Source organism: Netta rufina, assembly GCF_964035555.1.
Source record: "Netta rufina genome assembly, chromosome: 3".
Taxonomy (NCBI): Eukaryota; Metazoa; Chordata; class Aves; order Anseriformes; family Anatidae; genus Netta; species Netta rufina.
Window position 1 is genome coordinate 95091474 of NC_140125.1, and position 12941 is coordinate 95104414.

At 41.0% G+C, this 12941-nt stretch overlaps 1 protein-coding gene across 1 annotated transcript in view; it reads right to left on the bottom strand.

Moving 5' to 3' along the window:
- Positions 1-951: 951 nt before the first annotated feature.
- ZNF451 (zinc finger protein 451) overlaps positions 952-12941 on the bottom strand; it is a 40047-nt gene continuing 28057 nt past the window's right edge. The window contains exons 14-15 of the mRNA XM_084284100.1: positions 5299-5367; positions 952-2994 (exon numbers count right to left, since the gene is read on the bottom strand). Of these exons, the coding sequence (XP_084140226.1) occupies positions 2942-2994; positions 5299-5367 (122 nt within the window). The 3' untranslated portion in view covers positions 952-2941. The remainder of the gene's footprint in view (positions 2995-5298; positions 5368-12941) is intronic.

The following is a 12941-nucleotide window of genomic DNA, read 5'->3' on the forward strand; positions in this document are numbered from 1 at the left end:
AGGCAGGCACGAAGTTCAAGGCTACAGTGTCTTTCATAACAGCTGCACCAACTTATCTGGTATCTCATCTCATCTCTGAACATGACCAACACAGAAGGTTTCTTTGATCTGAAAGAAACCAGCGCACACAGCACCAAAGGCTCAAGAACCTTGTGCTAATCTTGGCTTGCCACAATTTAAGTTCTGTTAAACTTGGGCATGCACCACACACATTGAAATTAAGAGCATTAGAATAAACTGCTGGTGGAAAGCCAGGGAGAGATAAGACTTCTTCCTCATTATAGATAAATGCAAGAAAACACCATTTGGTTAGTTTATTATAACAAAGGGTGAACTCAAAGATCACCACAGCAGCCAGCTATCTTTAAAACAGCCAAGACAAATGACTTCTGAGGCAAAGGGATGCTGGGCAAACTTCCTTTAACAGCTGAGTTGTGCTTGTAAATGCAGACAGATCTCTGAATATCCAGGGCAAACCTCAAAGATTTCAGCCAGTTAAACAAGATTCCCCAGCCAGAAACATTAGATTCAGAAACGCAGCCGTTTACAAGACATCTTTTTCAGCTGAAGAACAAAGTGCAGTACCATGAGAAGCTGGTGAGTAACAAGTCACTTGTCTGTACACGCAGAGTTTTAAGAATCCACATTTTCTCTGCTCTTCTAGAAACAGAGGGATTAGAAGCCTGTGACGGCAGAAAACTTCACAAAGAAAACTTTCAGAGAGTGTAAGAACATCAAAGAGACTAAAAAAAAAAAAAAAAAGGACAAATTTCAAGACACTGGTAATTCTGTAGAGCACTTTTACTGCAAGAATACAGAGACTAGAACTCTAGCTGGTTTGTAACAGCCACAGATGCAGCAGTTGGGATTTGCTACTTATTTTGGTAAGCCAACACAACATGCCTAGCTTTAATAACTAAAGCTCCAAGGACAGAGAATCGATGTGCACACATGGCTTTTTTTTTTTTTTTTTTTTAATGCATATGATTAAGTCAAGGCCTATCAGGCACAACCAACCTTAAATTTTATGGCAGAATAAAATATTATGAAGAATAAAGTTTATGCTCAAAACCAACTGTAGTAGACTCAGGAGAAGACTGTCCACCAAGGTTGTAAACATTTGTTGAGTCAAGCAGAGAACTTTCTCAAGCTGAAGCATCTCTTTCTGTGAAAAGAATTTGCAACTTCACTGTCTGTGCTGAAAAACAAACAAACAAACAAAACTTCCACAAGCCTCTAATTTGGGCTATGAAGATTTCGAGGATGAAAGTTTTCTGCCTCATTCCACCTTATATAAGAACTTGGTGTGAAAATTTGAGAAATTGATTTAGCTTGAGTCATTAGCTAAAGGCAACTCAAAGCCTTCCAGAATAGAGCTTCCTCGGCAGCAGTATGATACTACACCCCCAAATTTGAACAGGAGCGTTAATAATTCAAGCTTTATAGTAGAAAAGCAAGCAGCAGGCACAGTGGAAAAACTTCACAAGGTTCTGTTCAATCTGTAGCACTTCGGTGTCAGAGCCAACGGACTGGAAGCATTCAAGCAATTTTCTGGGGTCTGAATGGTTTCTTCAAGCTGTGTGATTGCTAACAAGTTCTGAGATAAAATTAATGAATCTGGTGAGTTATTTGCCTGAGAGCCAGCAAGCAGCAGAAATAAAAGAACATCCACTTTCCAACTTTTCTAGCCATGATGGCACACAGCTTTAGCTAGTTTGACTCTTTGGAGCTGGCAGCAAGTAAAATCCAGCTTTCCCCTTTTTTCACTCTCCAAAAATAAGTATTCTTTTGCATAATAAGCATTCAGATTCATAGCAGTTGCAAGCAAACTCACAAGCTCGTGATTAAAAAAAAGCCGGCATTTTATTACATCAAGGTTTCTTACTGATTGACAACAATCATTCCTTAGAGTAGAATAAGCTCATAAAGCTGGACATCTTGCATAGGTATTTTTAAAGAAGGAAATGAGAAAGGTGGCACAGACAGCTTAATTTTAGACACAGAAAGAATTATTCACCTAAAAATAAGGACAGTACAAAAATAATGAACACAATTACTTTATCCAAGGCCACCTCTTCATGAGCAGAAAGGAGAAAAGAGAACCAGTGTATAGGATTGACTCATCTTAAATTCTTTCACATCTATTTCAAACAGGAACTGGAAGTTTTATTTAGCTTCTGTCCACTTAGATCTGTTCCTTCCTTAAATCAGGGAGAGGTATCAAACCTGTCAAACTTTAAGCCATCAAATCCAGCACTCCACCATGCTGTCATTGAAAAATACACACGTTTATAAAAAATAAAGTTAACGGAAACTAACTGTACAGTCCGTGGTCCTGATTTTGCCATTTACAGCAAACAGTCCATAGACAAAATTGTGATCAAGGCAAGACTGTCCACAGACAAGAGTCAGACCGTATGTTCAGTTCATAAATCTGGGGACTAAGCTTCTCTTTATAACAAGATCAGCTAGGCAAGTTAGCCTGAGATAATTGGAGTTTACTACTTGTATCTGTTGCAAAGACCACACGGAAAAGTAAATGAAGATGATGACGTTTTGTGACAGAAGAATTAAATAGCAGAACCCATTAATAATTAGAAAAACAAACAAAACAGAAACCAAAACACATAGTAAGACCAGCCTACTAATTAGGCAACAACTTATACAGCTAGACTGGTGAGACTTAGTCATCACCCACCAGAAACAGAAAATGAAAGGACTTAAAAATTTACTCTTATCATACACAATATATTGCAGCAGATATCCATAAACTCCAGCTATTCATCAGCACGACAGAGAACATAAGGTTATAAATCTAACAATTCAAGATACAGACATGTTTTTGAAGCAGTATTTCTTAATCTCTGTAAATAGATGAACAAGCTTCCATTTTTGTGAGCAGCTTTGACGACACGGTGTTAGTGTATGGAAGTATCTTCATTTACATCTCCTCAAGGCTTCTCTTGATAGCTTCTTCCAATTCTGCATCTTCCTCTGTATGAATTCAAAAAAAATGATAATCTCAAACTGTGGTTGATAACTAGTCACAGACAATTGCATTATTATTACCGTGTAAAGCGACAAATTACTTCTGTGGGCAATGCCAGTAGACTGAAAATAAGTTACAAAACCAAAATGAAAGTTATTTCCCTTCTTACATCTTATGCCACCTTTTAAACACTCCAAAACAGAAACAACCTCTGCAACCCTTCCCTGTGTTAACTAGGGGCAGCCCGGTGATTCGTGTAAGATTATAATGCAACTGCAAGTTTATTAGTCAAACGAATAACCACGATTAGCACCCACAGCTATGCATCAAGAATAAATAAGTAAAGTTTTAAAAAAGACAGACACACAAAACAAGCAGTGTTTTCACTCCAGTTCCTCGTCAATAGATACTCCCTATCCAAATTGTGACTTGGCACCACTGTTGTCACTCAGGAAGACGTTAAGTATAGATAAAGTCATATTAACTGTAAGGGCTGCAACATTTTTGATGGTGGGAGCAAGGCTGCACTGTGCTCATCTGATTTGTTAACGATGTCTCATAAACACCCCTCGTAATTCAGAACAGCAGCTCTGCTTCGGCCTTACCTTTGGGTTGTCTTAGGCACTAATTGTTTGGGATTAGTGAATTAAACATCCTGAAGATAAACAAGGTCAGTATTAGTACTATTGGCATGATTAGAAAAATTATAAAAGCCTTCAGGCACACTATCATTCCTAAGCAGTTCATCTTCTGCTTGAGGAGGACATGAGCACGGTCTACAACAAAAGCCAACTGGTTTAGGTCTACTCTTACGAAAAAGGAAAGTGAATAGCTACATTAACACATTAACATAACAGATTTTGAAACTGATTACTGTTGGGCTATTGCTGTATTTGAAGTTCACACTGGAGATTTCTGCAAGGCCTAGCTTTGTAAAGAAATGGCACCACTGAATGTTCTCTGGTGTCTGCTAAGCCATTTCCATTCAGCTGGACTTTGTTGCAACAGCCGATACTACTGACAAAGAGGTAAGTTAGTTTGTGAAAGGGAAACATTACATGGTCACAGAAGCAGAGATGGATTTTTGAAGCTAAAACAAAGCAGAAAGGCACATTTATAGACAATTGCTTACATTAAGGTAAGCTGTCAGTAAACCACTAAGTCTGCGTAGCTACCAAGAATAAGCTCCAAACCACGGCTCTGCTGCTCATGGCACACAGCTCTGTCCAAAGCGATGCTCAGATTGGCTCATGTTCTCTGGAGCTGCTGAACCAGCCTTTTCTGCCTCCAACACTTGCTTTCGCTTTGTCCTCTTTCAGCAGTTGCTGGTGCTATTTCATTTATCCATTTCTAGAGTTGGTTTTGCTTCCTCATTCCCTCTTACCCCCTTCAAGGGCTATTGTTAGCCACACACACAGCTAGCTCAGGTTGCTTCCTAGGGCTGGTTCTGATGCCTTAATACAGAAGACACCTGACCCAGGACATCTTGCATGCACCAAATGCCACTGCTATCATTAATGGCAATATCCAGTGCTTAGCAGCACCTGAGCATGGAAAACTTTCAGGACTGTAGATGAATATCTTGCATTTTTCATAGCTATTTAGCAACAGTTGATAAATGTATCACTGAATACATTCCGGGAAGATCGTTACCTTAGTTTTATCACCACATTTGTACAAAGTATTTATTAATATTTTTGTTCTTTTTATTTCCATCAGGTGGAAGGGGAGAGTCACGTCTTTAAACAGAACATGATTTCAAACGCATCACAATCTGTCCCTAAAATTAAGTAACTACATTGTACGGACGTCACCCCTAAGCACAGCAGCAAAAGGTTGAAAACAATTTCAAATAAGGTAAGATATGATGTGAGCAGATTAGTTGTGCTGCTGCTTCAAACTTGTGCATAAATCTACAGTTCACTTTTAGGAGACAAGAGGGCTTTGTTGAGATATAATACCTAATTCTGAACCGTTTATTTAGAAGTTCAACTATTTATTCAGTAGTTCTACTTGCAGTCAGAGTCATACTAAACTGGTATGAAGTGAACTCAGTCACATCTTAAATAGCACAATGCCCAGTGGTGCACCAATAAAAATAGATTTCAAGTCTGCTGGCATACTTTTCAGGCTAGGACGTTCTTTTTTCTTTTTAACTCACAGTATTCTTGACTACTCATTATTCCCCAGAATATTTTAAAGTATTCTTAAGAGGTCACTCGCCAGAAAAATGATTTTAAGTTGAGTTTCTGTTATCTTCTGTAACTAATAGCAATCCTGAAAATAGAGAAGTAAAAATTAAAACAGACCTTCCTGTTTCTTTTTTTCTTCTAAGCTCCTTTTCACTGTCAGTTCCATATCTTCATCCTCTTCGCTATCTGAAAAATAATTACACAGATTAAATGTAAATTACACATTGATCCTAAAAAATAAGTCAGTCATCTCCTACACCTAACTTACTATAACAACATTGTAGGTTGGATTTTAAGAGCTACACGTGGTCGTAGCTATGTTTTCTTGCCTAAATACTCCATCTGAACAACTGACTGCTACAGCTAATCTCAGCAGTGCAATGCATCAATTGAACAATTCAATTCAGAAGATGCTGTTCAAAACTCACAGAAAACAGCAGAAATGCTTAGCTTAATCTGTTAATTTGTCATAGCCAAGCCCAGCCAAAATCCCACCACAGCTTCCTTTCTAAGTAATGCTCTTCACAAGGCTGGTTTCCAGCTCCAGAACAACAGCTGTGTTTTGAAATGTCTAGTAGGGATTGGTATATCTGAACTTTTTTTTTTCCCCCCACTTTTTTTAAATGGAGACTCAGAAAATTACAGGTTAAAACCCAAAGAAGTCGATTAGTCACATCATGTATTCGCTCTCCTGCTAGAGGCTGTTGCTGTTTTGGGAGATGATCTCTGCAATGAGGTTGTATAATATTCACCATGAACTAGGTCTCCTACGGTCATAGCAACAACTTCCCTCTAAAACCAGTCCATTTACCAGTACATAAATGCAATTCTGATTATGTTTAGAGGCAAAGAAGATTCTGATACGGACATCTGAATTACTAACTGTGTGACTTTAGGCATTTTAGATGATCTAAGCTAAGCATTCAAAGTGAAAAATACGCTTTATAAAATTTGTCTTCAAGCCTCTGACACCCACACTTTGAACAGCAGCATTACTGACTCTCCTGACTCCAGGAATACAAACACCAACAGCTGGCATCAAGTAGAAATCAGGAGCCCACAAAGATGCCAGAAACTTCTGAATATATAAAACAGTTAGAAAGGCCTTTCTCCAGCCACTTAGCTGATTGCCTGTGCATCCTTTTTGGAGCTGCCTACTACCTCTGGGTAGAAGATACACCTCCCTGTACACCACCATCCAAAGCAAACAAAATATAAGAAACAAAAACCCAGACAAACCCCAAACAAATATCATTTAAATCACTTATGAGAGAAAAAGTGCAAAGAAAAGGCTTTGCACAAGTGGCCTCCCCCATGCTAATGACCGTTTTAACCTTCCAGCCTGGAAGATGTATCTGACCGCTCTGAGGTGTTGTACCTGTTGGAGATGTAAGAGCTGAAGCAATCACTCCCTAACTCATTTCTTGGCAGAAGTATAATGGAAGAATTGACATCTCGAGACCAATAAGTAGCAAGGCAAAGTACAAGAGATTCTCTGGTTTGCTGCCATTTCAAATAAAAATGCATCAAGAGCACTTTCCTGGAGGTGTTTTTTTTTTTCCAGGCAACTTGACAGAAGACGTTGGCAAATGGGAAAGGCAAAATTCTTCAGATTGCAACCTGCACAGACAGCTAAACAGCAGAGGACAGAAGCAGTCAGAAGTTCAGCAGCTTCTTTCAGATATTAGCTAAAGGAGTCAGCTCTCCTGGAACTGGTTAGATAATCAGGCAGTATTTACCACACAAGGAACCACGATGGCAACCCCCTTGTATGACGTGCACAGCACTTTTCTGCTTCCTCCTGGATTCTCTAGCCCAGGCAATCGGCTTTCCTGAGATTCAGTTTTTCAGAATACAGATCCTTAGCTAAAGTGGATTTTACTGTCAACTGGGATAGTTATGAATATTTGAACAGAATTTGTACACGAGTTACTATTTTAGTTCATTAAGAAAATTTAGGATTCATCTTAGGTATTAATTCAGGCCTCATCTTACCAAAATGTTTTACCAGTCACACCTCTTTAATTACCCCACTGTAATAACACGGGATACACGTCCATATTGGACCAGAGGTATGTGCAAACTGGCATGCAAAACATTTAAATGTTTTAAAAACAAGTTGCCTGTCTCATGATTTATCATACTACTTCTATGCAATAGCAGAACGCTGCTCAGTAGTTACATCGCAGAGAGCAGGTTTGCCTCAAGCACAGTTGAAGAAACACCATTCCACTACCTACACCTGTAAGCAAGCCTATTTTATTAGGGCATGTAGTTTGCAAGCCTCTGGAAATGAAAGCACGGTTCATACACAGTAAGTGGTAGGTATCCAATCGTGTCCTACAGACTGGGAATTCCACGTATAGTATCTCAACTAATACAATACACTGATACCAAGTCAGCAATGACTATGATAAATTGAGCCAGAATTGCTGAGAGAAACTACGAAACTTGAAAACAATTGGTACAGATCATATTCTGCCTGGTTGGAGAGGAAAACATCACCTCAGAGTCAAACATTGTTCCAAATCACATGAGAAGTCTCACAAGCTACAGTCTGCCTCCAGTGGTCTCAACTTTGCTCATTGTTTGCAATGCTTCTCCCCCCTCTACCAACCTACATCAATAATGTTCAACTTCCCACACGAGCAGTTGCTGGATTCTTGTAAATCTTTGAGTTGGTAAAAGCTAACCTATTAAGAAGGCAGGAAATCTAATCTAGATTTTTTTTTTTTATTATTTATTTTTGTGACAAGGCTTGTCAGTATCTCAAACTGTACTGACTTTCCCCATGCAAAACCAAAAGCATGATCACACTTGTCCACAATACCGCCCTCTGCCCCTAAGCCTACACAGAGCAGATTAAAGGTGTCACGTTGAGCGTCTGGTGAGGCAGGCACAGGAGGAGTAGAGTTTCTGGATCAGAAAATTGTAAGATATTCTGATATGGCTCTGTGGGAATCAGGAGTAAGACTAACAATCAGAATAAAGACTGTCTGTAGGCAAAAAAATTAATAGAAATGTTTCAACAAATAAAGGGGTGAGGAGCAGGAACTCAGCTTGCCTTCTGGGTGCAGCAATTAAGCATGGAAACCATCACTTTTCAACCAAGGAGAAGGAAGGGCCAACAGAAGGGCCAATGGATTGAACAGAAGCATTTTTAAGTCAGAAGAGACCAGGCTGACTTCCCACACTGGACAGGCCACTGTGCTTGACCTAACATTGCTTGTGGTGTGCTGTGTCCTGTGGCTGAACTCCACTTTGAAGCAGATTTTGGATTCTAGTTAACGTGCCCCACGCCAGTACCAGAGAACTACAAAATGGCTGAGGTTGGGAGAGGCCTCTGGAGGTCATCTCGTCCATCCCCCTGCCCAAGCAGGGTCACCCAGAGCCACAGCTGCCCAGATGGCTCTGGAGTATCTCCAGATATTGTACTGGGGAGCCCAGAACTGGACAGGTGTAGCCTCACTAATGCTGAGTAAAGAGGATGGATCTCCTCCCTCAGTCTGTCAGTCCCCAGCCCACAGGTCACAGCCCAGGAGACTGTTGGCCTTCTTTGCTTCAGGAGGCCATTGCTGGCTCACGGTCCATTGGTTGTCCACAAGGACCTCTAGGTCCTCTTCTGGAAAGCTGCTTTCCAGCTGGTTGACCCCCAGCTTTTACTGGTGCCTGGTGTCACTCCTCCCCAGCTGCAGGACGTCGCACTTCCTTGCTGAATTTCATGAAGTTCCTGTCAGCCCATTTCTCCAGCCTGCCCAGGAGGTAGATGTTCCTCTGGATGGCGGCGTGACCCTCTGGCGTATCAGCCACTCCTAGTTTTGTGCTATCAGCAAACCCACTGAGGGCACACTCTGCCTCCTCATCACAATCATTAATTAAAGTGTTAAACAGGATTAGGCCCAGCACTGACCCACAGGGTACACCAGTAGTTACTGGCCATCACGCTACCCATCACCTGGGTTCGGCCATTCAGAGGATTTTCAATCCAGTCTGCTGTCCACTCACCCAGCCCACGCTTCCTCAGCCTGTACTTACTTCATCAGCACTTTTGGTGCTGCTGGCATCATCTGAAGATGTAGGGTAAATGAAAACACATGACTTGGAGAAATGAGGCACATCCTGTCTCTCTTGTTAAAAATGCTTAGCACACTTTGTAGCTCCCAGCTCCTCTGGGGTCACAGAGAAGAAGCAATTGCCCAACTTCTCAGCCAGAGCATCTTAAGATACAGCCTCTTCTCTAGTACAGTTTGTTAGATAAACAACAGCTAAGAAACTCTGTTTGTACCTATTCTCTCAAAGAAATCCTGCTGCCCTCTGTTGTCCTCACATATTGCCAAGCTCCTGCTGGAAGGAATGAAACAGGAATGCAAATTCTGTATGAGAACAGGGCTCAGTGATTAGGAAGGTTAACCCTAGAGATGGGAGTGAATGCAGTAACTTTCCTTCAGAGATGTAGTAGAGCAGTATTTCCTCAGTCTCAGAAACGAGCTCTGGAAACTGTTAAGCTTCCACAGGATGCAAGCGCCACCCACTGTCCTGACATCCCAGTGTCAGATGGGATTTGGATTAGTGACCCACACGTCTCAGAGTAATCAATTCCCTTCTCCTACCTGACACTCTTCTCCTTCTGCAACCTCCCCAGTTACTACCATCCCCTTAACAGCTCCCGTCAGGTGTCTGGCTGCTCTGTCACACTGCAGACTTGATGATTGCCCTCTCTTGGCCTTAGTTCTCCTCCTTTGCCTTGTTGTAAAACTTCTTACTGCACCCCTGGACTGCTTCACACGTTGAGCAGTCTTGCACCCTACCTTCACTTCCCTCTCCTACAACACTCATAGTCTCAGTGACTCCCAGGTTCATCTGCCTCTTTACCATCCTGAAGCACAATTGCGGAAGTGTCACACTTAACTCTCTCTCTCCAGCCACTTTCCCTTCTTACAGTTGACGTCTGAAGTTTTAGTGCTACCTCACCTTGAGGATACTGTTGAAATTACCTCATTCAGGATCCTAATGACCACTTAGCCAAAAATTTAAGATCAGCACCCCACCCTTATCAATCCTGTTCAGTGCGTGTGGCCGTGCTGCCTTTAAAATACTCTTCCTTGGCTTCCACAATCCTTTCCTTTATTCCTTCTTCACTAAGTCCCTGGAGGTTCCTCCCCATACACTCCTCCCCAGTACTTACTGCTCTGATGTCTACTTCTTCATTAGGCAATATCACCTGTAAATGCATGTGCAGCTACTCCCTGTCAAGGTTTCACAAATACAGAAGACCATCTCTTCCTCCATGCAAACCAAAGCTTCATTATATATTATCTCTCCCTGCAGATGTTCCCTGATCTGTTCATTCAAGTGTAGCATGAACGCAAATAAAGCTCTTAATCCCTGACTCTGCTCCAACTGCATTTTTTTGGAAACTGGGTAACATGGATAATACCATGATGCTCACTCAGACTTTCATTTAACCTCCATCTTAGATATCTCTCTAAAAAAAATTAAAAAAAAAAAAATCACAACCAGGTTAAATTAAACCTTGAAGATTTTTTTTTTTTCATGATCTGGGTAGTGAGGTCTTCCCAGTTCATCCACTTGGCTACAATTTTTGTTCAGGCTCATTATCTGAGGTCTTAATATACCTAAGGGCTTTCTGCCTAGGGCATATAAACATCTACCCAAATGTACACACAAGACATGTCACCGACATACCAAAGCTAATAACTTCCTGTTGTAGCTAAACTCAAGGCTGACTTTCTTACTACTCCCTCCTGCAGCTGACCGTGGCCTTTGTAAGACCTGTGCACGTAAAGGGATAAATGCTTCCCGTAGTTCATTCATGGTGCAGCCAGTGTGCATCATGCCACTGATGCTTATGCCCTTCGTGTTCAGTCTCTGGACGTGAGGGGCTGGAGGCTGTGACCTGTCTTTAGTCGCTTGCTGTCTGACGTTTGTGTTAACTGAAAGATTAGAAGAAGCATCGTGCATCACTATGCCATTGATTTTGACACTCTCATGAGGCAGCCTGGCTCTTTAAAGAAAAGAGAAGAAAGTCTGAACGTTTTGGTTGTCTTCTTATCAAAAAAACTCTTCTACTTAAGATCTCAGTCAATTAAGGATCTCATTACAACATGAGTTTCTGACAAATACAGTTAAGCTAAAGCCCTCCTTTTATACAAGAATCACCTCAGTCACCTGAGAAGTGCTGGCATTCATATCGGTGCCAGCATGCCCCCAACATTGTCCGGTGTCCATTAGAAGTATAATTTGTAGCAGTGCTGGCATTCTGAGTTATCAGGTGTCGAGATGCAGACAAGAGATTGTGCTGTTTTTCTGCATGCTACAAACCTTTCTTTGTAAAGGAAAAACTCATTTTACCCTTCTGAAACCACTCTATCAACATGCACAAATCTTCCATCACGTGTTCTGCCTTCAGCATGAAATTAAAACTCTTGTATTAATGAACTCAGGTTTAAAAGCAGCAGAAGAAATAATAATGTCTTGCCTACTCTTTTCATACCTCAGAGAAAATTCGTGGACTCCTAATGTAAGATATAGTCAATAGCCTGCTCCAATATATGCAGGTACTTCTTTCCTTTTTTTTTTTTTTTTTTTTGTTTAATGACTACCTGCCACAGCAGTTCTGCTGAAACAGTAAAACAGTTCACAAGATGCAACAGTCAGAGATTGCCACCACATGCTCACAAGCTAATGATAGCTCTGTCTGTTCGTCAGAGACACTGCTTCTTCATTCTGAAGCCCATCCAGTCCCAAAAACTGTCTTATATTTTTCAACACAACTTTTGTTGTTGTTGTTGTTTTTCACCTCTTTTTCCCTCCAGAATACTGCCCCAGGTTTGAGACTGCTGGAAATGAAGAAAATCTCATTTCTATTTCCTTATATTCAACTGTGTTTCTGTAACAAGACAACAGGTTCTACAGGCCTACAATACACAGCACAACTTTCCACCTCAGCCCTCCAATACTGGCCTTGCTCCAGGAAGATTTGTGAATGCTTGCTGATGCTGCTGACCAGTGAAGCACGTCTTCTGAGACGGCTACATCTTTTAAAAAGACCTTGAGAGATCCTTGGCAGCGACATCAACCCACTACCCAGAGCACAGAGTCCTGTCATCAAAAGCGAGTTTTCAAGATGATTCTGTTCATTATGAATTTGCCTGAGAACAGGACATGAGCATGATTCCAGCAACTTCCTGCTTAAAACACATATATCCACACACTTATTTTTGGTAATGACCACATGCATAGCTTTAGTGTGATGCACAATGACCAAACAGCCAGCAAATTAAGGTTTTGGTTAGCTCAAACTCATCATTCTTAGCCAGAATACCCAGGTAAATTAAGATATACCAGCAAAATCACCCAAAAAGGAGTTAGAATACCCTTATGGAGCAACACGGTCATTCCCCTCTTCTCCCCATCTGGTGCTGGTAAGTCACACAACAAACTATACGTGAAAGGAAGTCTCTACATATAAAACAACTGAAACTGAATGCATGGAAGCTACAGTTCCCTTCCAATATTTCTTTCTCTGAAATGAAAGCAAAACTATCTTCCCAATTAATATATGCAGTTATAATTACATTAGAACAGCTCTATCAAACTAGGGGTTTCAGTGTGCTCTAAAAAGAAAGCATCAATAGTGGGAACATAATGACACAACGTGCAGCTCTACAGATAACTGAGGAGAAAAGTCATCTTCCTCCCTAAGCACAGGGGACTATGCTAGTGAAAATCATGGTTCT